Source organism: Martes martes (genome assembly GCF_963455335.1).
Source record: "Martes martes genome assembly, chromosome: 7".
NCBI classification, from domain to species: domain Eukaryota; kingdom Metazoa; phylum Chordata; class Mammalia; order Carnivora; family Mustelidae; genus Martes; species Martes martes.
In genome coordinates this window covers 113511033-113537877 of record NC_137894.1, presented here as the reverse complement: position 1 = coordinate 113537877, position 26845 = coordinate 113511033, and the positions used below count along the sequence as shown (strand labels likewise).

General features: G+C 52.2%; 1 protein-coding gene across 1 annotated transcript in view; it reads right to left on the bottom strand.

Annotated features, from left to right (window-relative positions):
- Window positions 1–26845, bottom strand: part of GALNT16 (polypeptide N-acetylgalactosaminyltransferase 16) — a gene marked incomplete at both ends in the record, with an annotated part of 88103 nt that overhangs the window by 3394 nt on the left and 57864 nt on the right. Inside the window, 11 exons of the mRNA XM_080809751.1 lie at window positions 589–730; window positions 7311–7394; window positions 8796–8888; window positions 10161–10287; window positions 15265–15368; window positions 15672–15756; window positions 17401–17488; window positions 19893–20014; window positions 22369–22434; window positions 23029–23096; window positions 23936–24034. Of these exons, the coding sequence (XP_080665877.1) occupies window positions 589–730; window positions 7311–7394; window positions 8796–8888; window positions 10161–10287; window positions 15265–15368; window positions 15672–15756; window positions 17401–17488; window positions 19893–20014; window positions 22369–22434; window positions 23029–23096; window positions 23936–24034 (1078 nt within the window). The remainder of the gene's footprint in view (window positions 1–588; window positions 731–7310; window positions 7395–8795; window positions 8889–10160; window positions 10288–15264; window positions 15369–15671; window positions 15757–17400; window positions 17489–19892; window positions 20015–22368; window positions 22435–23028; window positions 23097–23935; window positions 24035–26845) is intronic.

The following is a 26845-nucleotide window of genomic DNA, read 5'->3' as shown; positions in this document are numbered from 1 at the left end:
AATACTCTGTTGGGACAATTTTCTCTAAATAATATATTGAGTATATGGGTATTCACTGTACCATTCTTTCAACTTTTCTGTATGTTTGAAAGTTTCCGTAATAAAAGGATTGGCTGGAGCTGGCTGGAGGGCAATCCAGAATGTACCAAGGGCTGCTATGTGGGGTAGGGGGGACAGGGAGAGACAGGACACAGGACCAGGGCAGCCAGGGGATTCCACGACCCTCCTGTGTCGCACACACACGTACACACAGGAGTCTTGAATGTCCAGCCACGCTTCATGCTAACCACAGCCACATCCCAGGAGAGAACCAGGTGCCCTCTGGGTAGCATTTCTCCCTCCAAGGAGAACGTGGGTGGTACCCAGAGGAAAACTGTGGGAAAGGGAAATGTGGCAAAAGCAGACCCAAGGAGCAGTGTGGGACAGTATGCGTGGTCCCAGGGAAAGTGGGCTTGTGAAGGGTGTAAGAAGAGATAAAATGAGAATGAGCCAAGGGAAACCCCCTCTCCCGCCACCCCAACTCCTGGACAATGACCCAGGCTCCCTTCCCCTCTCCCGGTTTTAACCTCAAGGCCTTCAGCAGCTTACCTGGGGTGCTGGGGGGTTCTTGGCAGACCCTCTGCAGATCCCCATTCCAAGCAGGAAGTTCCCAGCTGAGTCCTGGCCCTGGGACTCTAAGCAATTAACTCCTTGCTTAATGATGCCAGGGAGTACTTCCTTCACGGGGACTCTGAGAGAAAAGGGAGCAATCAGGCTTGTCTTCTGCCCCCAGCCAGAGGGGTGAGTAAGGGCAGTGCTTGGTCAGCTCCCCGGGGAATGATGCTCTTGGTCTCAGTCTCATGGGAAGGGGCCCTGGGGAGCAGCCCTAGCCAGCAGGGGCAGGAGGGCAGGGGATGGCAGAAGGAACAGGGATGCCTCTGGGAAGACTGAGCCTCACCCCACGGGGTCTGAGCAGCTGCGGGAGCCCCAGGGGCAGCCCTGGAGGCCAAGCCTGAGAGAATCCTGGGGAAAGAGCTCAGACCAGAAACCCAGGGCTCCCCAGACCAGAAAGAAGAAAACCTGGGCAAGAGACTGAGGCCTAAATATGGACTGAATATGACATCTCAGTATGACAGGAAAGAGGTCATTTTGGAGAGGCAAATTGAAAACCCACAAATAGGAAAATACGTTCGATCTCACTAATGATTGAGGAAATACATATTCGAGAGTCACCACTGTGTGTTTACCGTAACTATATGCATAAAATATAATATATAATAATATGCATTATTTCTAGATATTTATTTATATAAAATACCTCATATGTATTCTATTGTAACACCACCAATGGATGATCTCAGTTTCCAGTTTGGCAATAGCTATGGGATCGAACCTTCTCGTTCCCTGCGGGAGAGGCATAAACTGGCCCAGAGGTTCTGGAGGGCAATGTGGCATTGTGTATCCAAAGCCTCAAAAATGGGCACACATAGATAAAAAGGGTTACGTGGGGCCAACCCCCAGTTATAAAATAAGTCACAGAGATGAAAAGTCCAACTAGGGGATATGGTCAAATTTACCCTAATGACGTCCCATGGGGACAGGTGGCAACTACACTTATCGTGGGAGCACAGCGTAATGCAGAGATTGCTGACTCACCACGTTCGCACCAGAAATGAATACAACACGGTATGACAGTTGTAGTTCAATAATAAAAAACACACAAAAAATAATGGACATATCTTTGACCTAACAATCCTAATCCTACTTCTGGAACTTTGTTATCCTGAGGCAATAATCTTGGGGCTGTTGGCAGGGTGATTGGTTATACTGAAAACATAGGTATCCAACGATAGGGGACAGGCTAATTAAATACCGATTCATCTGTAGGATGGAAAGCACTGTAGTCATTGAAAATGACTTCAAATGAGTATCTGATATCATAGAAAGATGTTTAGAACATACTGTTAAATAAAACAGGCGTGTTTCAAAATATTATTTTAAATTTTAAAAACGCACAGGAAAGGGGCACCTGGGTGGCTCAGTGGGTTAAGCCTCTGCCTTCGGCTCAGGTCGTGATCTCGGGGTCCTGGGATCGAGCCCCACATCGGGCTCTCTGCTCTGCGGGGAGCCTGCTTCCTCCTCTCTCTCTCTCTGCCTGCCTCTCTGCCTACTCATGATCTATGTCTATCAAGTGACTAAATAATAAAAATCTTTAAAAAAAAATTGTTTCTTGGTAAAAACGCACAGGAAAATATGCTTAAACACACACCTCTCTCTCTCTTTCTCTCTCTCCCTCTCTCTCTCTCTCACACACACACACACATACACACACACACCCTACATGACACATTGTCTTACTCTGTGGTTAATAAACCCAAGGAGGCTACTGGGCCCCACTGATGCAGGCTTGTATTCCTGGGTTTGGAAGGTCACACACACTCTTGGGTTATGGCCCCAGCGAGTGATGGGGCTTAGAGTGTGGCCATGCACTTAATCTTAACCCCCTCTTGTTACCTCTATCCAAACAGAACCTAAGTGGGCTGGGGAGGGGGCATCATAACACTTTTGGCATTCTTTGATCTCAACCAAACCAGCTCCTCCTTCCCCAGGGCTGGTTGGAAGGCCCCAGAAACCCCACACCACGACCCACCCTCACAGAGCCTCAGGAAGACACCTTCACTTTCTCTCGCACCCTCCTGCCAGGCCCCTCTTGAAAATTTGCATAATTCTAGACCACAGGTTGAAAACTACTGGCTCCCAAGCTGAATATGGTCCCGAACACATTTTCATGTTTTTTTTCTCAGCTTAAAAAGTCGTCTTTATTGGTTTTTTACTGCCTCACAGAGCATCAGGGTCAATCCCTCCTGGGAATATGGCATTTAAAGAGATAAATACTTATTTTGCTCCCAATTTGTCAGTAGAGGGAAGTTTAATAAAAGTAGTAATATAAAAAAGATAATAATGAATATGACCCATAATAAAATGCCCCCTATGATCCCCTAATACAAAGGTGCTTGAAGCTTTGAATAAAAGGACCACCCCCTCCTTTCTGGGAGGGGTCAGAAATGCCTGGAGACCCTCCCGCACCCCCCATCAGGTGCCATCTCCCACCAAGCAGCCTTTATAAACACCCTCCCCATCCTGTCCCGGTCTAGCAATGACCTCAGCCCCCCAGGGGTAGATTAGATGCAATGTCAGTTGGTTCACAAGGCCCCTCTCTGTTCCCAAGTCCGCCAAGCTCCTCCCCAGCGAGAAAGGCTCCTATCAGTAGTGTTCTGCCCCCCAACCCCCCCGGCCCAGCCCCCTCAACTCTCTGCAACTCTTCACTGCCCCTCCTTTATCCCTGTCCTTCTCCTCTGGATGCCTTCCCCTCCTGCCAACCATTAACACTGCCTCTTCCACTTCCTCTCCTCCCTTCCCTCTCCCACTTCCTTCACCTACGTCCTCTTTCACCTATATTCTCCCTGCTCCTTGTCTATCTTCCTTTCCTTTGAAAAAAAATATATTTTTTATTTTTTAAGTAATCTCTACACCAACATGGGCTTGAACTCACAACCCCGAGATCAAGAGTCGAACGCTCTATGACTTGAGCCAGGCGCCTCATGCTCCTTTCCTTTGGATCAGAGTCTGTCTTTCCTACCTTGACCCTGAGCAGAGACTTGGACCCACCTAGAGGCTGGACAGTCCATAGTCAAGACCCCAGATTGCTCCCAGCGATCCAGTCCTTCTCTACCCCTCACCCCGACTCTTGCTTGCAGGCTTTCTAAGGCTTGGCACTGGAGAGGAGAGCTCTGGCATATTCTCCTTGGACTCCAGGGCAGATGGGCCCCAGGGCGGCTCTATTCCCCGTAGCTAGCACAGTTAGGGGCTGGGAGCAGAAGAGAAAGACAGGATAAGGGCTAGGAGTCAGGACCCTCAGGTCCTGGGTACCCAGACCAGCCTCTGAGTCACTCTCCAACCCAGACCCCCCAAGTCCAAATTTCCACACAACCCCAGGCCAGCCGGAGTATGGCATTCCTCAAGCTCTTTGCTCCCTCCTGTCTCTCGGTCCTGGGATCCGGGTGGGCGCATGCCAGAGGGTGTCAAGGGGAGGCCTCTGATTCAGGGGCTGGGGGGAAGCTCTGGCCTCAAACACATTTTGTCTGTCCTACATAGCGTGGTTGTTGTGGCCTTTAGCTAATTGGCAATATTAAAAATCTGAAGGTTACACAAAGAAATCTGAATCCAGCTTCTCTTGAGAAAAAGGAAGATGAGGCCACACAGAACCTTGGATTCCCACAAGGCACTCACTCAAGGCACTAACACAAGGTCGTGCTGCCCCCTGGGGGACGGGCTTTTGCATGCCAGTTGGCCATAGTCTCCACAACTCCCTAGCCTCTCACTGCTGCCCACCTGATTGGTTTGCATCACTCAACCGATCACTGTAGGATTTGAAATCGTAACCCCTCCCGAGGGCGAGGGTGTTAGGATGCAAAGACTCCCCGGTGGTCGGCTTGCAGAGCTGAGGTGGGCACTGTCTATATGTGGCAACAGCCACTGGCAGGAAAGCTGGGCCACTGATACGTGGTGGGGAGGGGAGGATACGCGGGGCTTGGGCAACAATCTCCAAACCCTCAGAGGCTTGTGAGGTGTCCCCGTGGTCCCAGCCCTGGAGCTGCTGGCACGGTCGTCTCTATCATCCTCCCTCGGCTTCCTGGCCAAACCCAACTACGTCTGCACCTGCTTCCCTCTTTGTGGGCCTCCTCCCAGCGGGGCAGCCATCAGCCCTTAGAATGCCTTTGTAGAAAGAGCAAAAGTGTCCCTGCCTTGAGACTTTTTACTTCCATCTATTAGAAAACTATCATAATCTACTGGTCTTGTTAGAAGACTTTTATTGCCATCTGCCAGGGAGTGTTAGAATAAATGTACGATATCCACGGTGTGCTTAGCGCCCTGGCAAATGTGGTGTGCACATCTTGCCCTACCGTTCCTGACCATCCTAACAAAAGGACTACATTGCTGTTGTTGAGGCCTGCAGAACTCCGGTCTGCAGGGGGCAGAGCTGTGCCGGGACTGAGGCAGGCCTAGCAAAACAGAGGCCTCTCCCTTCGCCACCTCATTTTCCCCACTGACCGTCTGCAAGTGGGGCCAACCATTAGGCTCCCCTGTTTGGAGGAAAGCTTGTAACACTTGGCATACAGAAGTCCTTCCTCGACAATGACCTGAGCCACTGCTGGCCCCTCACCCTGGGCAGAACTTGGAGAGTGGACGGGGGATGGTAACCTGGACAGGAATGAGGTGCATGGCTTCTACATTACCAACACAGGATCGTTTTATAAAACCTCCCCACAGTGACAGAAGAAACAGAAGACTCATACTCCTCACTTCACGTAGCTGGTTTCATCCACTGTCCTGTCTTGTCATGGATCCAGGTTTCTGGTAGTCATAAAACACTTTTTCCTCTCAGTCCTCAGGGGATGGCATGGGACACTGTCCATGGGGATTGGGTATGGAGAGGAAAGGCATGTTCCCAGTCCTCCCCATGTCTCCCATGGGCCTCCCAGCTCCTGCCGGAGGCCTAGAGCCCAGGGCTCCATCCCAGTGTTGTCTGAACTCTGACAGGATGTAAAGAAACGATTGTTTTTTTGCCTCAGAAATGACATGTCTGAATGAAACTACCTCCCTTAAAAGTGGCCACTGGAGAAAGTGGTCCATTTATTATACTTTTATAAAAAGTATAATGTTCTTTCCCTTCACAGCCTTCATCTAGGGGCTGGCTCATCCAGGCCGCCAACTCTTCTCAAAGATGCCACTCTTGGGCGCCTGGGTGGCTCAGGCATTAAGTGTCTGCATTCGGCTCGGTTGTGATCCTGGAGTCCCAGGATCCAGTCCCGCATTGGGCTCCCTCTGACCCTCACCCCACTTGTGCACACACACACACACACACACACTCTCTCTCTCTCTCCCAAATAAAATCTTAAAAAAAAAAAAAAAAGATGCTGCTCTTGCTTGAACTGTTTTGAAATCCTTGAAACTCGCTCCCAGTGTCAGTTTATTCTTGGTACTTGTTTCAGTCCTCGTCATGCTCTATCACGGAGCCAGGATCACCTTATCGGGGGGTAATCGCCTTCTTCACTGGGCTTGGTGACAACCTAACTATGGCTCTTTTCCAAAAAACAAAGCTGCCTTTAAAGAACAGGGAGTCGCCTTTTTCGAGGACCTGCAGGCTCTGAGGGGTCGAGTGTTCTGGAAAGCTGCTGCGACTGACATTGATGGAATTAGCCGTTCCCTAAGGTGACAGCTCTAGAAAGGAGAACGCTAATTCCTGAGTTATTACTATTGAGGCTTATTGACTATGCAATTTGTTCGGTTAAAGATACATATCGAGTGCCCGTTTTGTGACAGGTCCTGTCGTAGGGGCTGGAGACCAACAGCAAACAAAGCAGATCACACCCCTACCCTCAAGGAGCTACTGTTACGTGGGGGGGGTGACGACAAGGAAATGAGTTGGCCACATAGGTGCTAGAGGGTGGTGAGCATGGACTAAACAGGGGATGCTGGGGATGCTGGGGAAGGGGGTGCTCTGCAAACACAGACTGTTCAGGGAGCCCCCACAACTCTGCTCAGAAGAGGACATTTGAGTCGAGGCCTGAAGGAGATGAGGCCATGAGCCAGGTGGTTGAGAAGGCTTTTGAAATGAGAAAAAAGGAAGCCTCATGGCCATACAGCAGCCTTACACTTCACCCCTAGCTGGGGAGCTTGCACACACGCTCAGAAGCAGCCGCGGGTCCAGCGCCCCCCATCTGTGTCTACTTCCAGTTTGTCAGAGCAAACATTTCTCTGGGGCTTTGCAGTCTCTCTGATTGTGATCTTAATGGACGCCTACTGTTTGCTCGGATCCACCATTGGGACTCACTAAACCCACCCCTTATTCATTAGTTATCTCTAGATTTTTCACAGCAGCTGAGAAGCCTACGCTGAATGAACAGCTCTTGTCAATAGTTTTTTGCTTCGGTTGCTTTACTTCCTGAGGATAAACTCCCAGAAGGGAGAGAACAGAGTCAAAAGGGATGAGTCTTTATTTCTGCAGCTTTTGCTACGTAATGCAGCGTTGTTTCCCTGTGGGGACAAGGCCCATTTCCAGCTCTGTGACCCAGTCTATTAAAAATTGCTTCCTGCCCCATCTTACTTGTAACTCCTTCCCCTTCCCCCCCAGAGCCTTCACATGACGATGAAACACTGACAGCTAGAAAGAGCCAGGCTGCCCAAGAAGGGGAGATCTCAGGGTGGGGGTCCCCCAAACTGCTGGCCCCCCAGCCAGGCCAGATGCGTAAGCTGAGGGCCGCACTCACGTGAGCTCTGGGTAGACATTATCCAAGTACCAGCGGAACGACTTGCAGTTCATCTTCTTCCTCTGTTCGATCCGTGTGGCTACGCTGGAAGAGAAGGGAAGGCTCAGGCTCTGGCAGGCGGGTGCAGGGAGGAAGCCCCAGGAGGCTGGCCCCCTCCTTCTGCCTACCCCAGGTGGGGCAGGGCCAGGAGCTGTCCCAGCCTGCCCTCCAGCCGTGGCCAATTGCCGCAAATCCTTCTCTGACCTGCAAGGTCCCTCCAGGTCTCCTCGCCATTCCTCATTTCTTTCCCCAAATTCCTGCACACTTTCAAGGATCAGAGCAGCCCCCCGGGGGCCCTGCTTGACTCCGGCTTCTCACACCTTGAGACCTCAGCACACCCCTAGCTGGTCCTTAAGCAAAGCCTTAAGGAATTCCAAGTTTTCCCTTCCTGCATTCCAATTTCAGCAGAAAGGGCCCAACGAGAAAAGCACGCTTCAGAGGTCTTTCAGGAATTTTGGCAAATGAGATCCCTCTGAGGTGCCCCTGGATGCCACAGTTTCATCTCCCCAGTGTCCTCAGCTATGCTGATGGGAATGGCCACAGACAGATGACCCTCACCGCCTCTCCGAGCCTCAGTTTCTCCACCGTAAATGCGACCACCTCTCCCAGAAGGTTTTTAGAGAATCAAATGAATTAAGAGGGCATAAGAGCCTAGCACAGGGTAGATCTTCAGTAAAGGTTAGTTTACCCCGGAAAGAAATAATGACGTAATTTTTTAAAGGGATATAGCTAAGAATAAACTGAGTGCAGAAGATTCGGAGACGATCACTAATGTTCTGATCACAACCTTTAGAAATAAACGTATCTCACGCTGTGATCGAGTATTCCCCTATGCGTATATAGCTATACACACACACACACACATCTAACTGAAAGACATTTCACCAAACAATACTTAGCCTTAATTGCAATCAACTGTTCTTTTCTATTCTGCTCTGGTCCAATCTATCATGTTCTCTACGATTTTTTTTTTTTTTATGTCAGTCACGACCCATGAAATTGATTTCATAACCAATCTACATTTTGAAAATGCTTAACTAGACTGTCGTCATACGAGCCCAGGACAGGAAAACAGGCTAACAAGATCACAGGCGTGTTTTGAATGGCGGCCAGACCCCAAGTGTTTTCTGCAGACGGCCCGGCCCTGACTACTCCCACAGATGTCCTTTCTCCTGCAGGCAGCTGGCGAATGGGAGCTCTTCTTCCGCAGCGAGCCTCCTCTGGCTGTTGTTTCTCCCCATGCGGCTGCGTGGTCCTCAAGGGCCCAGTCCTGCCTCACATTGCCTCTTCCTACCAGAGCCCCCCACTCCCAAGAGCCCAGCGGGGAGGGGCTCAGTTACCAAGGAGACTGTGAGCACTTCCCTGGCGTCCACACCATTTTGTGTTTTGTTCTGGTTGTGCTAACGTGGGTGGGGGGAGGCAAACGGGGCTGGTGGAGGGGCCCACCTGCCAAAGGCCTTCCCGATGGCTGAGGGCCGGGCCTCGTAGTAATACTGCTTGTACTCGTCCATCCACACCTCTGCGGTGCGCTTGGTGTTCCTAAAAGGGGAGGAAGGAACAAAACAAAGTCACCAGGGAGGTGACAGAGTGAGGACCGCGACCCGCTCTGTGCGGTGCGGGGTGACGCAAAGTAATAGTGATTGGGGTGGGAGAGAGGAGTCGGGTCTGTGAACCTCCATCAGCTCATGTCCATGTACCCTTTACAGTCCCCCAGAGGACTCTGTTCTGCCGAAATGCCTGCCTGTGGGCGCAAGGAACATGTACCAAATATTTGTTTGATAAAACATGGGTGACGACCTGAATGCCCACCCGTAGGAGAATAACAGTTTTTATATGATGCTGCTACAGGATGGAAGGCACGCCCCAGTTAGCAGGTATGGACACAGAGGGACGCCTGTCATTTAGGGTGGAGTGGCAGAAAAGCAGGCTGCCGACAGGACAGACAGCGTGACCCCGTTTATAGAAAAACACAAAGTTATGGTGTGTGTGCTTCTCTCTACGTGAACTGCATATATGAAAAGGAGTTAAAAGGCCTGAAATGATAGATCAGAAACCTAGTCACAGAAGTTACTTTTGGAGAGACAAGTGGGAGAGGAGTCAGATCGGGTAAAAGGAACTTTTGCTTTTTCCTCTCTATATGATAGAAAGAGTAAGGACACATATATATGCAGATATGTATGTGTCGTATATTCTGATACAGCTTGCATTTTGTAGTGAACATGGATTACTTTTATAATTATAGAAACAAAAAATGGAGTTGGGGGAAGCAAACCAAAATAATAAAGCATCCAGTTAGCTAGACTGGGGAGCCACTGCAGCAAATGAGGAAGCGCGGGCCTGACAAGCAAAAGAACTGTCCTCCCAGGGGGTCCTCGGGACCCTCTTCCCCTTCCGTCCCCACCAGGAGCGCAGGGGATGGCTGGACTCCAGGGCCAAGCGCACCCTGTGGCTGGGGATGTGGATGGGTAGACGCTGACCAGGTCAGGCTCAGGACATGACACCCATGACCCGAACCTGGGGCCCGGTGAGTGGAGGGCGGCCCCCCGTCAGAGGTTGGGCCAGTTCTCCAAGAAGCTCATGGACAAAGAGAGTCAAGACAAGAGAGTCCTGGTGGCAACACTCTCAGTTTCATCCTTCCACCCCTCAGGGTACCTGGAATCCCAGAATTGGAAGGAACAAATGGGGAAACTGAGGCCCAGAAAGGGGGAGGGGCAGCTGCCCAAAGCTGCAGGAACGACCAACAGGGCTGGTGGGGTCTCGGACCCGAGGTGTCCTGGCTCCTAGCCTGGCACTCTTCGCAATGCCACCTACCTGATGTAGGTGAGGGCATTGCCCTCAGGGAAGTTGTAGGGGTGCCGTTTCCTGAAGACGTGGCCCACCCGGCTGCAGGGCACGATTTCCAAGCTCCCGCCGCACATCCACACCCTGAAGGAGAGCTCTGCAGGAGATGGCAGTCGTCAGGAGGGAAGAGCCCCTGGCAAGTCCCCATGGAGCAAAAGTAGGAAGGAGCTAGCCTCCCGGGTGTCTGCTTGGAGGCACAGGTGGGTCTCGGGGTTTCTGGACCCATCTACATGGGATGTGCCCACCCTTGCACACGTTCCTGACTGCTCACTCCATGTGCACACCCCCGCCCCCCACCACACACATCCCCTTCCACACACCCCACCCCCCATATCTCATCCCACACACACCTTCTCCATATACACCACATCCACACTCCCTTCATATACAACCCACCCCACAACCCCCTGCACACACACCCTCTCCACACATCCCACCCCAGACACCACACACACACACACACACACGTACACATCCTGCCCCACACACACCACACATAGCCTACCCCCCTCTACACACACACCCTCCACTGCTGACCGCCATATACCCTGCCCACATCTGAGCCCTGGAAGAGCAGCAGGGAGAGCCCTGCAGCAGCACCAAGACCACGAGGAAAAGAAAAACTGAATCAATGGCAGCATCATTTCCAGCCTCTGCCTGGAAAGACCCATCCAGACATTGCTAAGGAAGAACGCATTTGCTCGTCAGTCTGCTCTGGGCATTCACAAGGCTGGAACACCAGCCACCAACCAGTCCACAGGCCGCTCCGGCTGGTGTCTTCCTGGCTCCAGACCTCCCTCTTGGCCCAAGGGGTCTCCATTTACAGGCTCCCACTGGCCCCCTTGAGACACGTTTCCTTGTGCTAGTGGTGGGGATGCTGAATGAGCTTGTGCAGGACCGCGAGGGACTGTGGTTCCCCCTTAGGGCTGGGAGATGCGAGCGGCCATTCTGCCTCCTAGAGGAGGCTGTCACAAACTGCCCGCCCTGCTGTCACTTCTGGCAAGGACCCACCCAGGCAGCGGGCTGCACCTCCCATAATCTCTTCCAATTACCCCTTCATATGAACTCTACTATTGGACAGACACCTCTGACATTAAAACACTCATTCCTATCCCAGTAAATACACAACCTTTGTTTTTTGTTTGTTTTTTTGTTTTGTTTTTCATTAAGAAAGAAAGAAAGAAAGAAAGACCAGATTCTCATGACTTCCACCCTTGGTCCCTCTTCCCTCTCCCCAGCTGGCAGTACGGACACTTATTGTCCCTGGACAGGTCAGGGGGTTCTCACCTGGTGCAGCTTGTCAGGGCCCACCGCCCACCCCTCAGTGACTAACGCCCCCCTCTGTCCAGCCTGTGGGCAGCAGAAGCTTCCAGACGTGGGCCAGGGGCCAGGGCTGGACACGTGGCATAGCAAGGGTGGCGATGTTGATGGGCTTTCCTAGGGCAGCCTGCAGACTGCCAGGCTTGTGTTCCTTCTCCTGGGAAGAGCTCTGCAGCTGGGTCACCAAGTGAAATTTAGAACTAGGGGTGACCTGGGGGACAGAAGAGCTGCATTCTGGTTCCATTCCTACCAGACTAACTTGGTTATGCTAATAAGTCACTTCATCCTGCCAGCCCCCACTGTCCATACTGTTATTGTCACCACCCACAACACGTCACCATCACCCATTTACTGAGCCCTTACTATGTACCATGCTCTAGAACCCAGGTCTCATTCTCACAGCAAGCAAGTGAAGCTGGTATTATCACCCTGATGTTTTGTTTGTTTTAATTTTTTAAAAATTTACTTATTCTTTTTAAGTAGGCTCCACGTCTAGCATGGGGCTCGAACTCATGACCCTGAAATTGAGAGTCCCATGCTCTATGAACTGAGCCAAACAGGTGCTCCTGTCCCCATGTTTTTTAATCAGGACTGGGAAGCTCAAACATGTTAACCTCTCCAAGACCACCCAAATACCCTGTTGCAGAATTACAATGTTAAGTTCACATTTTGTCCAGCAAGCTGCACTGTTTGAATCAGATCCCTTAGTTCATTCAGCAAAATTTTACTGGGCACCTGTTAATTATGTGTCATACACTGTTCTAGAATCCTTACACACTTGTGGGTAGGTGACAAGATTTTTGTCCCTAAAATAAGGGACAAAAATGCAAGGAGACAAGAAAACGAGTGAAATGCAGTCTATCCGAGGATACTAAGAACAATGGAGATGGATGAAGCAGGAAGGGCTGAAGAGAGCCCCTGGGGCTGGGGTGGGCTACAGTTTTAATCTGATTGGCAAGTTCTCCATCCGAAGGGGACATCTGAGCTAAGACCTGAAGGAGGCGAGGAAGCAAGTCATGTGGCTTTTATGGGAGAAGCATTTCAGGCAGAAGGACCAGCAAGGGCAAAGGTGTGGAGGCTGGAGTGGGCGGCAAGTTCCAGGGCCGCGAGGAGGTCTGGCGGAGGCAGCTCGGGGTGGAGTAAGGTCAGGTGGGAGAGGCAGGAGCTGTGGGCAGAGCTGGTGGAGTGCTGTGGGGGAAGGGCAGGTGGCGTGAAGACTGTGGGCTTTGCTCTCAGCGATGGCACGGAGTCCCTGCAGGGTCTTGAGCTGAGGACCGACATGATCAGACTACCTTATAAAAGGCCCTCGAAGGGTGCCTGGGTGGCTCAGTGGGTTAAGCCTCTGCCTTTGGCTCGGGTCATGGTCTCAGGGTCCTGGGGTCGAGCCCCGCATCGGGCTCTCTGCTCAGCGGGAAGCCTGCTTCCCTTCCTCTCTCTCTGCCTGCCTCTCTGCCAATTTGTGATCTCTTTCTGTCAAATAAATAAATAAAATCTTAAAAAAAAATAAAAATAAAAAATAAAAGGCCCTCTAATGGGAATCCCAAGGTTTTCACGTTTGCCACCTCCACTTGCAGTGGCCTCTGGGGCTCTCTGAGGGGACACAGGAAGGAGTCTCAGTTTGGGCATCTTCCTTCCTTCAACAAAAGGATGAAATGAAAGGCCCAAACCCACCAGCAGCAGAGCCCTTCTGACTCAAAACTGCTCCCAGCAGCTGAACGCGTGAGCACCAGGGCTAGCCTAAAAATTTCTTTGAATTTCTTCTAAGAAACAAAAACCTTCCCAGAACCACTCTGTGGTTCACCTTTCAAGTTCCCCAACCACTGAGCCCTCGCCTCAGGCAGAATCTGAAGTTAGCCATTTGATCAGTTACTTGTTCCTCTGTCAATCACCAGCTGTAAAAAAAAATAAATAAATAAAAATAAAGAAAGAAAGAGAAAAGACAAAGGAAAAAAGCTCCTGGATGCAGGAGAGACCATTAGTTTCCCAGTCCTCGGTGTCTGTACAGGAAATTCGCTTTGCCGAAGCTCCCTTCAGGCTGAAACTGAGGGCACACGGGAGGTCACTTGGGCCCAGAACATGAGAAAGGAGGTCAGAAGGGAAGGGTCAGTGCACCCCGGTTCCCAGAATTTACTTCTCCAAATGCCTGTATACAAATGGTTTCCGAGAATAAGTTACAAAGGGGAGAACATTCCATGCCTCTTTCCATTCCAGTTGGTTTTGAGTTAAGATCAGACCTATGATAAACCCCACTGCTGGGGAGCCTGGGTGGCTCAGCCGGTAAAGGGGTTAAGCATCTGCCTTCGGCTTGAGTCATGATCCCAGGGTCCTGGGATTGAGCTCTGTGTTGGGCTTCCTGCTCAGTGGAGAGCATGCTTCTCCCTCTGCTCCCCACTTGTGCTCTCTCACTATCTGTCACTATCCCTGTCTCTCTCAAATAAATAAATAAAATCTTAATTAAAACAACAACAACAACAAAAAAAGCCCCACTGCTCATCTGTGTCCTGATCCAGGAGAGAGTAGAAGGAGCTGCTCCTCACCTCTCAGAAACACAGAATTTGCTCTGATCACCCCTCACAACACTGAAGCGGCGCTGGTTGGGGGCACTACGCACACCCGTCAGATGTGGAGCTTCCTGACTGAAATCTGGAAGGCAGCATTCACCTCAGTTTTCCCACCTGTCAAACGGGTGAGATACCACCGGCCATATTTACTTCGCAAGAAACCTGGTGAGGATGAACAAGGAAACAGAGGGCTCTGCAAAGAACAGGAGACCCCCGGGTCATTCCCCATCCTTCACCCCACTCCTTGCTGAGTGGGCTGCACCACCGGCTTCCTTCCTATGGGCTGGCAGGGTCAGTCAGAGCGGGGACAGGGGAGAGGGAGGGTGGGTATTTATCTCCCCCAACACCCTCTGCCTGGGCTATGGGACTGACTGCGGGTTCCCCAAGACCACAGCTCCTGTCAGGGGGCGCTCCCTCCCCATCTTCCAGACCGAGGGATGGCCACACCTCACAGCAGTCACCAGCCCAGCCCAGGGCCACACTGTCCCAGAGTTTCCCTATGTCTCACCCACACTGTGTGGACAGTCCCTTATAGTACCCAAGTTGGCTGATCCATTTGTATCAGGCCTTTATCTAACAGAACATTGCTGGTGACACTGGGAGCTCTCTGGGCTCTTCCCTTTCCTGCTGGAGCTAGAGGGCTCCCCTGGCCCCGGAAGTAATGATTATGGCCGCCAGCAGCGTGCCTTGTGTTTTAACCTATCTCCTAGCTGGCACTCATACCAGCCTCTTGAGGAAACCGAGGCTTCAGGAGGGTTTAACTTGCCCAGGGCCAGACGGCTTGCAGGTGGGAGGGCCAGGATTTGCACCCAGGCCATCTGGCCCCATTCTTACATTTAACCACCAAACTCGGCTGCACTCCCCACCCCTGGCTTTTCTGGAAGAAAAATCAGCTGTGGGTTTAAGCTGCAACCCCAGTTACAGTCTGTCTGTTCTTCCACACATGTCTAGCTGTGGGACCACAGGCTCTCCCTGACCATCTCAATATTTACTAGCTGTGTGGCTCTGGACCGATTACTTAACCTCTCTGTGCCTCAGTTTCTTTATCAGTAAAATGGAGGTATAATACATACCTATAGGAGCTGTGAGATTAAACAAATTAATACATGTGTAGAACAGGGCCTTATGCATAGAATGTGTTCGAGCATGGTTATCTATTATTGTTGTCACTGTTAGTGTTATTTCCAACTTACCAAAATTCTCTCCCCCCCAGATGTCCATCTGGGCATCATACTTTCCCAAGTGGTTAAACCAGGACTTGTCGATCACAAAGATTCCTCCAGCTATAACAGGAGTCCTGGGAGCAAGGAGAGGAAAGAGGCAACACATGAACTGGAGAGGCTGGGAGCCCTTCTAGATGGCCCCAGAACACCAGGTCATTTGCCCCCAAATCCCCCACTTGCAGAGTCACAGGGGCAGGACATCCAGCAGCTCCCTGGCCTCTGTCCTCTCTGTCCCTGGGCCCAGAACTGAGTCAGCACTTAGATAGTGTGCCCTCAGGAGCACCAGCAACTGAAATGCACCCCTCCCCCCCGCAGATTCCCATGCCCCTTGGCCCAGGGAAGGAAGGGGTCTCTGCAGAGCCCACAGCAGCACTGACCTTATGGGCTTGGTGGGGTCGGTCCGGGCAATCTTCTGCTCAAGAGGGATCTGCTCCCACTTGAAATGCAGGCTCCAGTCAAATCCTAATGGGCAGAGAGGGGTGAGGACAGAGCTCAGGGCAGAGCTGCTGCCCCTTCATTCCACCAGACCTTGGTCTCCCCTGATCAGAGCCCAGCTCACAGAGGACCCTGGGCAATTCACACAATCATTCCTTCACTCAGAAGGAGACAGGTCCCTGACCTCATTGATTTACTGGGTAGGACAGAGGCTACAAAAAGAAATCAATAAAGGAATAATCTGCCAGGTGAAAAGTGCTGAAAAGAAAATAGAGGTTCCCATGCTATTTTAGTAAGGGTAGTCAGGAAACGCTCTCTAAAGAGATCACTTTTGACCTGAAAGTCTGATCCATGAAGGTATCTGGGGAAATGGAATTCCAGGCAGGGGAACAGCAAGTGCAAAGGCCCTGAGGTGATTTCCCAAAGGAGAAACGCCTGGCTCACTTCAGAACCCCACTCAACTCTAAGATCTAAGTAACAGCTGTTTCCATTTTTTGGAAGTCTGGGCCCCAAATAGGAAAACCACTCTGCCCACTAGCTCCTAGCAACAGATTGTCTAGTGCAGCCTGTCCAATAGAACTTTCTGCAATGATGGAAATGTTCTATATCTGCACTGACTGTCCAATATGGTAGGCACTAGCCACATGGGGTTATTGAGCACTTGAAATGTGGCTAGTGCAACTCGGGAAGTGAATTTGAATTTTATTTAATTGTAATTAATTTAAATTTAAATAGCCAAACATGGCTCTTATAGCAGCACGGCTATAAAGTCTAGACCAGAGCTGTCCAAAAGAATGCAAATGATGTAAGCCAGAAATACAAACTACATACGTAATTGAAATTTTTTTAGGACACCTGGGTGGCTCAGGTTGCCTTCAGCTCAGGTCATGATCCCAGGGTCCTGGGATCAAGTCCCACACTGGGCTCCCTGCTCAGTAGGAAGCCTGCTTCTCCCTCCCTCTGCCTGCCACTCCCCCTGCTTGTCTCTCTCTCTCTCTCTCTGTCAAATAAATAAATAAAATCTTTTTTTTTAATAAATAAAATCTTAAAAAATTCTTTCCTAGCAGCCATATTAAAAAGAAAGAATGTATGAAATTAATTTGAATAATATATTTTAATGTAATATATCTAAAAATGTTATCATTCCAACATGCAATCAATATAAAAAACTACTGATGAGATTTTTTACATTCTTTTGTAATAAGACTTTGAAACCTGGTGTGTATTTACACTTACAGCACATCTCAATGCAGACCAGTCACATTTTAAGAGCTCAATAGCCAAATGTAGCTAATAGCTCTTCTATTCGACAGCCTGGGTCCAGACCACCTCCAGGTGTGTGTATTAGGAATTCACACAAGACACTGTCCTAGCATGTCCTTCTGCCAGGACTGTAAGCATGGTCCCTGGGCTGGCAGCATTTGGAAAGGATGTGTCAGTGTTTGTTCAGATGGGAAGACACAAGACTAGCCTGGTTTTGTCACTTATGGTTCCAGAGGGCTTTGTCCCCAATCCCAGAGCTTTCTGCCATTCCTTTCCATTTTCTGGAGGTGAGGGGGTGTTGTGAGACGTTCTGGCACAGCTGGGTAGAAGAGCACCAAACCAAGGCTTTAGATCACCCCCACCTGCCCCTTTCAAGCCTACAGCCCCTCCTTTGGGAGAGGGACCCACCTCCACGAAGATCCGCAGATGCAGCAAGGTAGGCAAAGTTATCCAGACTGATGACATCGATGATGGGGCTCACCACACGGGTGTGGTCCTAGGGGAGGAATGAGAGATGGTGTGAGGCCAGGGACTCTGTGAAGAAAGGCTCAGCTGCCTGCTCTGAGAAGTTCTCTCCCACCGTGGGGCACTTAGCCCTTCCCACAGGACTGGGCAGGATCTTGGGAGCTGTCCTGCAGTCCCACAGCCAGGTTCCTGGAAGGACCCACTGGGGTCCCATGGGCTCTCCTAGCCTCTTCCTCTCACACCATGCTGAGCCCTGCTGGGATCTCACCTCCTCAGGGAAGCTCTGCTGGATTGCTGCAGGCTGAGGATTTCTTCCTCTTTTAAGCTGCTCTTACAATTACAGACCAGACAATTCCTGAGGCACTGAATCCTATGCTGCCTGAGGTGGCTTTTCTGGTGCTGGTCTGAACTGCTGTTTTATTCATCGTTTGTACATGTTTCAGTTGAGTCTTCCCAACTGGACCACCAGCAGCTTGACGGCAGGGACTCTGTGGTCCCTGTGCAACCTGGCTGTCATTCTCTCAAGCCACACCTGCTTCAAGGTCAGATTCACCACTCCCTTCATCCTCCTAGACACAAATCCACCTCCAAAGCATTGGGGGGTAATGTCAATTTTACTAAAGATTTGGGACGTGGGGTAATGGTGTTGGGGGCTTATGTCATATACCCTATGCAAAACTATTAACCGCCATCAGCCCTCTCTTCCCTCTCCCTCCACAGAGGGACTCAGCCTAGAGGCCCATCTCTACCCAAACTCTGTGCTGACCTTCAAAATCCTCTTTTCTGCAACCTGGAGGCCACCCAGCTCTGCCCCTCAGTTCACACCCTGTCTCAGGACCACAAAAGGCTGGGAGGAGGCGGAGCAGGGGAGACCACCCATGGTTTCCCATAGAGCTCTGTGGGGGCCTTGCCTCTGCCTTTTCATAGACTTTTTTGTTCCAAGGTGTAATTCACATTTTTATAGCAATTTCACTACTTGTAACTGACACGTGATGAAATTCACCAATCTCACGTGTACAAATTCGGTGGCTTACAATATAGTCACAAGATTGTGCACCCAACACACTTAATTCCAGAACATTTTCATCACCCCAACAAGAAACCCTGTACCTGTTAGCGGTCACCTCCCCCATCCTCTCTCCCTCCAGCCCCTGACAACCACTCATCACCTTTCTATTTCTATGGCTTTGTTTCATTCTGGACATCTCCCCTCAGTGGAATCATAGAACACATGGCCTTTTGTGACCGTCTTCTTTCACTTAGGGAAGGGTTTTCATCCACATCGTAGCACGTATCACTATTTCATTCCTTTTTATAGCTGAGTAGTAGTCGTGTGGTTATATCCGCACACATTTAGGCTATTTCCACATTTTTGGCTCTTCTGAGTGATAGTGCCCCGAACACTCCAGGGTAAGTTTTTGCGTGTGGAGGGTATATTTCCGTTTCTCCTGGGGGCATACCCCGCAGTGGAAGGGGCATCAGGTAACTCGGTGTTTAAACTTTTGATGAGGGGCACCTGGGTGGCTCAGGTCATGATTTCAGGGTCCTGGGATCGAGCCCCGCATCAGGCTCTCTGCTCAGCAGAGAGCCTGCTTCCCCCTCTCTCTCTGCCTGCCTCTCTGCCTGTCAAATAAATAAATTAAAAAAAGATCTTTAAACTTTTGATGAACTGCTGGGCTGTTTTCTAGAGCGGCTGCCTCCAATTACGTTCTCACCAGCAATGAGTGAAAGGGCTCCCACTTCTTCACATCCTCGCCAGTCCTCGTTACTGTCCATCCTTTGGACACAGCCATCCTGTAGGTCTCAAGGGGTATCTGACTGTGGTTTTGACTTGTGTTTCCCTCACGGCTTAACAATGTTGAGCCTCTTCTCCTGTGCTTGTTGGCCATTTGTGTATTTGCCTTGAAGAAATGTCCTTCAAATCCTTTGTCCATTTTTGAGTTTAGTTGTCTTTTTATGGTTGATCCATGATCACCTCATCCTTCCCTCCATCTCTCTTACCCTCCTTCCCCTTCTAGTGAACTATTGGCACGTGCTAGGGGGCCCCTGCCCTCATCTCTTCTTGACAACACCGTCCCCCCATTTTCCTCCTTCTCAAACTTCCCAGCCTTGACCCTAAGCTGTCCCTTGCCCCAGCACAGGACCCGTCTCCTCCAGGAGGAAAGCCACCCCACCATTCCTAGTTGGAGCTTGACAGCTCACCCAAGCTCATGTCCACATGAATACTTCCAACAACCTTGTGAGACAAATATTACAATTATCCCCATTTTCGGAGGAGAAAGCTCACTAACATGACAATACTCTGGAGGAAGCAGAACATTAAGGCTTCTACTCTGCCTATCTATCACATCAATGACTGTTCACGTGCCCTCATGCCAAGAACATGGTGGGCACGTCCCAAGGGACAGAGCTCCCCGAGGGACTGAGAGACTTACCTCCTTGACCCGCTGCAGCATGGGCTGCAGCCACTCGGTGTTCACTTCGCAGTGGCTGTCCAGAAAGGTGAGCACGGCAGCTGTGGCCACATCTGCCCCACGAACGCGGGACCGGATCAGCCCTGCCATGGGAATGAACAGGGATTGGTGTGGGGACAGGGCCAATTTGTCTCCCCACCATCCCTCAAAAGGCTCGGGGCTCTGCACCCGTCAGGGGCCAAGGCTTCCTCTGAGTTACTATGATTGAGCTTTACTTTGTATTTGACTATTTCCTCCATCCCTCTCTTTTCTCACATCCACTCATCAACCGGCATTACTCCAGGCTCATTCTCTGAGTGCCCTTCATGTACCAGGCCCTGTTCTGGGCTCTGGGGACACACTGGTAAACAGTCAGGCATTAGTGAATGGAAAGTGCAATGGAGGGTATTTTGGTACCCAAAGAAAACCAGAAACCAAAACCCTTTCCTCCTTGCCCCACCCCCCACCGGGGGATCTCCAGGCCGTCCCCTCAGCTGCATCATCACGTGTGACCTGGTGAGAATCTTCTAGACTAAGGCAGACTGGAGTCAGTGTGTCAGCCCCTTCACGCACCTTAATCATGTTCTTTAACCTCTCTGAGCTTGGCTTTTCTTAGCTAAAAGACTCAGAGAAAAAATAACCCCCACCTGCCGGGGAGAGTGCCCCGTGTCTAGGAGGCCTCCACGGGCTAGATTCCGCTCTGTTTCGGCCCCCACCCCAAACAATCTTGCTGATGGCTCACCGACTGTCAAAGAATGGCCTCGCTTCTGGCAGCTCCCCGGTCAGGGCTGGGGACTCGACTGCCAGGGAGAGAGAAGGCCCAGCTGGTGCTAAGAGAGCAGCCGCTGGTGCCCCATGAGCTGTGGAAATGGAGGGGACTCACTCTAAGAGCTCAGAATACAGTTGCTTCCTGGCGAGAGGTCCCTGGCCATGCCTCTGCCCTGTATTCGGCCTCCATCCATCTGACTATCCATCCGTCTGTGCAAAAATCCATCTGTCCCATCCTTGCACTCCATCAGGCTAGCAAGTACTTAAGGTTTGCACCTGTGTTGGGCAAACCCCTGGAAACACTATATTTCTGGGCCTAAAGGTACCTACAACGCAGTGCTTGGGAGAAATTACTCTCTGGCTTCTTCCATGCCACTGAGAAGGTCTCCTTGGTCTGACTGGTCTTTCTCAATTATGCCCCTTGCATCACTCTCTCATTCTCTCTCTCCCTCTCTCTTTCTCTCTCTCAAACCTGCAGTGGCTCCCTACTACCTGCCTTATCAAGTCTAAATGCCCGTCTCTGGCTTCCAAGGTCTTCTGCCATCTACCCTCACCTCACCATTTCCCCTGCTGACCAGACCCAGATTCTCCCAGGCAAGGAGGAAGAGAGGGAGGTTAAGTGTAGCCTCCCGCCTCCAGGTTGGAATTCTGGCTCCTCTACTCTTCACCCTGGGCAGATCATCCTGGGCAGAACCTCCTGAGGTCTCACTTCCCTTCTGTGCAAAAGGGAACAATGGACTGTTAGGAGGAGGGACTGTGAGAACTTAGGCAGAGTGGATGCCTGCTATGGGCGAGCACTCGGGAGGAGGGCTGTTAGTATTACAGGGGCACCTGGGCCTGACCAGTGCTCGTGCCTGCAGAGCCCTCAAGCCTGGACTGCCCTACCTTGCTCCCTTCACCTGTTCTACCATGCCCTCACCCAGTCGAGGCCCTCTCCCCTATCACGCCCCCCTCCTAGAGTCTCTGATCTACTGCACATAATCATGACCAACCTGTCCCTGAGGTGGGTCCTGACTCCTTGGCCTTATGATGGGTTCTCCAAGGGCAGGGGCCATGTTTTGTAGTTCTCTTGTGTCTCCTAGAGTGCCACATACAACACTAGGCTGTGTGGCTGATGCCCCAAAACACCCCTAGATGGGAAGTGAGGCTACATCTGCTTTATAATGCCCTCTGGGGACACCTGGGGGCCTCAGCGTCTGCCCTCTGCTCAGGTCATGATCCCAGGGTCCTGGGATTGAGCTGCACATCGGGCTCCCTGCTCAGCAGGAAATCTGCTTCTCCCTCCACCCCTCCCCCTGCTTGCGCACTCTCTCACTCTCTCTGTCAAATAAATAAATATAAGATCTTAAAAAAAAATGATGCTCTTTGGTTTTCTCAAAGCATTTCCATATAGTTTACCTCATTTAATCCTTACAACAGCCACGCAAGGCAGAAAGGGTCTATTATTAACTCCATTTCTCAGAAGAGACAACCCAGGCAGCCAGAAGTACAGCGACTTGCCCACAGTCATGCCGTGGCCGGGGCTGACCCGGGCTAGCAGAAGGGTCTTTCCACAGTCCTTGGTCCTGGCCACAAGGAATGCAGAAGGAGCATGCTGGCTTAGTGGGACATGGTGCCAAAAGGGAATGGGGAGGTGCAGAGGTGTAGACCGAAATGAGTCTTCAGTGGCACCCAGGGTCCAAGAACTCACCTTCCCGCCGATCATTGCGCAGGCACTTGACCTTGGGGATCCTGGTCAGGAGCAGACAGTCTTCAGCTGAAGGTGAAGAGAAGGAAGCAAGCTCATTCAGATATGGACGTCAGACCACAAGAGGTTTGGTGCCCTTGGAACTGCCCAGAAGGTGTCTCACAGTAGGTCCAGGGAAAGGGCTGAAGATGGGGAGGTACGCAGGGGCAGGGTCATCTCTATGGCCAAAGGATTGCGCTGTGCCCCACTCCCAGGCCAGACTGAGGACTCCTTATGGCATTGCCCCCAGGGGGCAGCAGAGAGCACCAACAGGTCAGTAGGGAGCCCAGCCAACACTCCCACCCCCACCCCACAGCCACACTGAAGTGACAAGCCTCAGCATAGGGCATTTGTAATAACGAAGGATGCTGCTGATGTTGCTTCTGTCTTTAAAAAAAAAGTCTTTTCATTAGTGGCAAAACAACCCCACTCTTTCCTCTTCCTTGGCACCTGGGAACAGAGTCAGGGAAGGCACCTAGAAAAGACTAAAGATCCCGGGTAGGGGGCAGAGGTCAGCCCGTGATGGTCAGCCCATGATATCCAGCCCGGCCCTGAGAGGGCTGGGCTCCATACTCTGGGGAAATGAGCGCGGAGGGCTGCAAATAACAGGAGGTAGAAGCTTACGATCTGAACTGAAGTCATCCACTAAGATGATCTCCTGGATCAGGCTGGCTGGAGTTCGGTTCAGGACGCTGGAGTGATGGGGACAGAGGAGCCTGGATTTAGGGTTCACATTCCACTTACCTCTCCTTTCCCCAGGGCTTCCCCATCACCCAGCTCAGGGACCCGCATACTAGCCACGAGCCAAACCCCCGGGCCCTGGTGAGAGGCTGAGGAGGGGTGCACCCCTTGGGCTCTTCCTGCTGACCCTGGGATGGGCCAGATGGTTTGTGGGAACGGCCCCAGTTGAATTGTCAGGACAGGACCTGTAGCTGCTTAATAAGCCCCGGCTAGGGTGGGGAGGGGGAGGGGTTGGCAGCCCCTAGCTGGGCCGGGGACTGCCCGCCTGCTTTCCTTCCCACCATCCTTCCTCTTCCTCTTCCTCTACTCGCTGGGAAAGGGAACCTAAACTTCTTCAATCCCTGGAACAATCCAAATCCTATTCTCATTAAAGACATGGGGGGAGCAGGAGTTAAACTTGACCGCAGGGCCAAGTTAAGGAGGACACAGACCTTCCTCTGAATCCGTTGACTGGCACCTCCCGGGCTGACATCCGTCCTCCTGAGGCCTTCCGCCCATCCCTGACTCCCTTGGCTCCTGACCCTTGAATATCTGCCTTTGTCCTGCAGACCTGACCTTGTCCTTGCGCATTCCAATAATCCCAGCTGGATTTCTGGGGCCTCCCTGACCCTGATTCACCAGCTCCAGCTTCTCAGAAGGACAGGACTCCCCCTCCCAGTGGCTGAGCGCTTCACACCCTCTGGCCCTGCACCCTGTCTCCATGTCCCCATCCCCCCGCCCCCCTCCCCCCAGGGGCTTGGCAGATCTTCCTGAGGCCTCACGAAATGAGTGTCCCCGAGATGGGGCTTACCTCTTCACGGTGCGCAGGAGGGTGGAGCGGGCCTCATTGTGGAATGTGATGATGACGCTGGTGGCCGGCAGGTCTGCAGAGTAGGTTACAGACGGGCAACTGAGAATGGAGCACAGGGGTCAGAGGGCACCGTGAGGGCCTCCTCAGGGCAGGCTTGAGGCTTCTCTTTGTCCAGCCTGCTGCCCCCAGGAATACCTCTGTGGGACAGAGAAGGCAAGCCTGAAGCCAGGCTGTGAGGCTGCCCTTCCCCGCCCACGTTCCCCCCACTCAGCCCATCCAGCCTGGAGTCCTTGGAGGGAAGCCACAGGCCGAGGCAGCTTCCCAGGCCTGGTCATCTTTACCAAAGACCTCGCAGCCCCTGTCAATGAACTGTTTAGAAGGGCCCTGACCATTATGACTGTGTGGGCACCACTCCAGGCCTGGGGACACAGCCCTGGGCCGGCAGCCGGATCTCCCCGCCTGCCAGAGAGAGACAAAATGGGGGAGACGGGGTGTGTGTGTGGGGGGGGGGGACAGCCTCTGCTTTGTGTCTGGCATCCTGTAGCTTCTTTCTCTTCTCCTGGCTCACGACATTTGGAGGATCTGGAGAGGAATCGCCCCTCTCCTATCCTCCCGTGACTCCCTCCCTCTCGCTGCCCAGCAGGGACAGCTGGCTGGTGACCCGGGCCAGGGGCGCAGCCTCACCGCTCCGGGGCCGCAGACTCCTGGAGCACACAGAAGCCTCGAGAAGACCCTGAACAGTGCCTGCCAACCCGCTGCCTCCCCCAGCGGCTCTGTGCTCCTCTTCTCCGTCTCACACCACATTTTTAGCCATTGGCTTCCCCCTCCTCAGGAAAGGGAATTAAAACAATCCATTCCTGCCAGCCTCCATCCCTGTCGCTTCCGCGGATGCTTTTATGCGTGTTCCTGGGGCCGGCGGGAAGGCAGCTGGTTTTCATGACAATCTTCTTTATTACAATTGCTCTCCGACTCTTCCAGCAGGGACAGTTTTTTCATTCCGGCATTCACGCCCCGACAGCAGCTTACAGCTGAATTCCCAGGCCCATTTCCTGCCCGGCAGAGCAGACTGGGTCAGTAAGGCAGGAGTCCCACCATCCGGGGACCCCCATGGGAGGAATCCTGAGAGGCTTTAGAAAACGCTCTCCCTGAGAGGAGGTGTAGGGAGTAGGGGTGGGTGGAGGGGTAGGGAAATTCACCTCTGCCCCCTAAGAAAACAGGCTTCCCAAGTGCATCCTCCCAGAGGCGTGTAGACTGGGGAGGGGGGCGGCGCCTGCTGAGATGGGGAGTGCGGGGAGAAGCAGCCACCTCCTGCCTTCCAGGCCCCCCAACACTGACCTCTAGGGACAGTGACTATTACCCCAACCATCTGGTGCCCAGGAAGGAGAGAATCTGGATAGTGATGCCCATTCTTCACCTGAAAGGGGCCAACCTACCTGTACCCCATCCCCCATCCCCCATCCGGAGAGTTGACGTCCTCCCTACCGGCCTCCTCCAACTCTCTCCGCTCTGCATTTCTCTGGGATTTACAACTGTGATGATGGGAATTTATCCTGGTCCCAGGAGCCAAGAGCCTCCGAAGAGGTTTGCCCCAGGCCTGTTTTTCAAGTTTGGGGCTGGTGGGGTTTTTTCTTTGTGATGCTAGAAGGTCTGTCTTGCCTGGTCTCTCTGTTCCCCTTGAGGGGGGCCCCCTAGACTGAGGGCTGGACTAGGAACTAGCCTGACGATTTAGAGACCAGCAGAAGCTGCAGTCTGGAGGGCCAAGGAGAAGAGCAAGGCTCACCCCAGCAAGTGAGAGCCCGCACCTCCGTCCGTTGCTCCACCTCCACACGCATGCGCGGGCGCGCGTACCCCCACCCCACCCCATCCACCTCAGGCTTCTGGGAGGGCTGGCAGCCACACGGGAGCAGGAAGGGAGGCTGGCCTCAACACCCCTGCTTTGGATCCGGAGTCTCATTTTAACGCCTGTGTCAGCCCAAGAGGAATTCTTCCTTTAAGTTCTTCAGTGAACACCTGAGAAGGTATGAGGGGGGCTTGGTGGGAGGGAGGGCAGAGGTGATCCAGGCTAACCCTGTATCTGTTCAGATTTGGGTCCGTAGGATCTCCAGGCCTTGGGGTCAAGGTTGGCCATGGCCAGGGTTGCCAGGAAAAGTCCTCAAGTAGGGCTGTGTGGACATAGTCTTGTAGGCTCCACAGTGCAGGTGGACTCTGCACCAGGACTGACCGAGAAAGAACTTCTGAGATCTGAGCGGGCCATTGGACCTGGGGCGGGGGGTGCTTTCTGAGTGGTAGGATTATTGTCATACTTGGTAGCATGAGTTTCTGGAGGCTGGCAGTGCTGAGTGTCAGGACAGTTAGGACAGTCTGGGGCTCCCCCAACTCCATGTCCATCTCACCCGGAAGGCTGCCAAGTCCACTGGATTTCAAGCTCCCTTCCAAGGTGCTAGAAGCATGTCCCCTTCTGCACCCTTATCTCTCACACCCCTTTTGTGCTGCGGAGTCGCCGCTTCAGAAGGAAAAGCAATCTTGACCTGCATCATCCCCACCTACCCTTAGACCAGGACCAGCCTGGTGCTAGGTACACAGCTGGGTCCAACACAGCCCTCGTTGGTCACTCAATACTGCAGGAACGTGGCTGAGTCTGCTTCAACAACCCTGTGTGCACAGAGCACAGAGGAAGCCTCCAAACCAGTCTGGGTTGGCAAGGAACCTTCCCCAGACGAGAGGTCACTGAGGGGAATTGTGAAAATGCAGGTGGGGGGTGAGGGTTTGGGTGGGGGATACTGTGTGCGTAGACGAGGGGAGACAGGAGGGTAGAGGACTGTGGGAGCATCGAGTCCTAGGTGAAAAGGAGCAGTGGCTCAGGGCCGGGAGAGGTGGCTTGCGCTTCAGGGTAAGGACCTCAGACTGTTC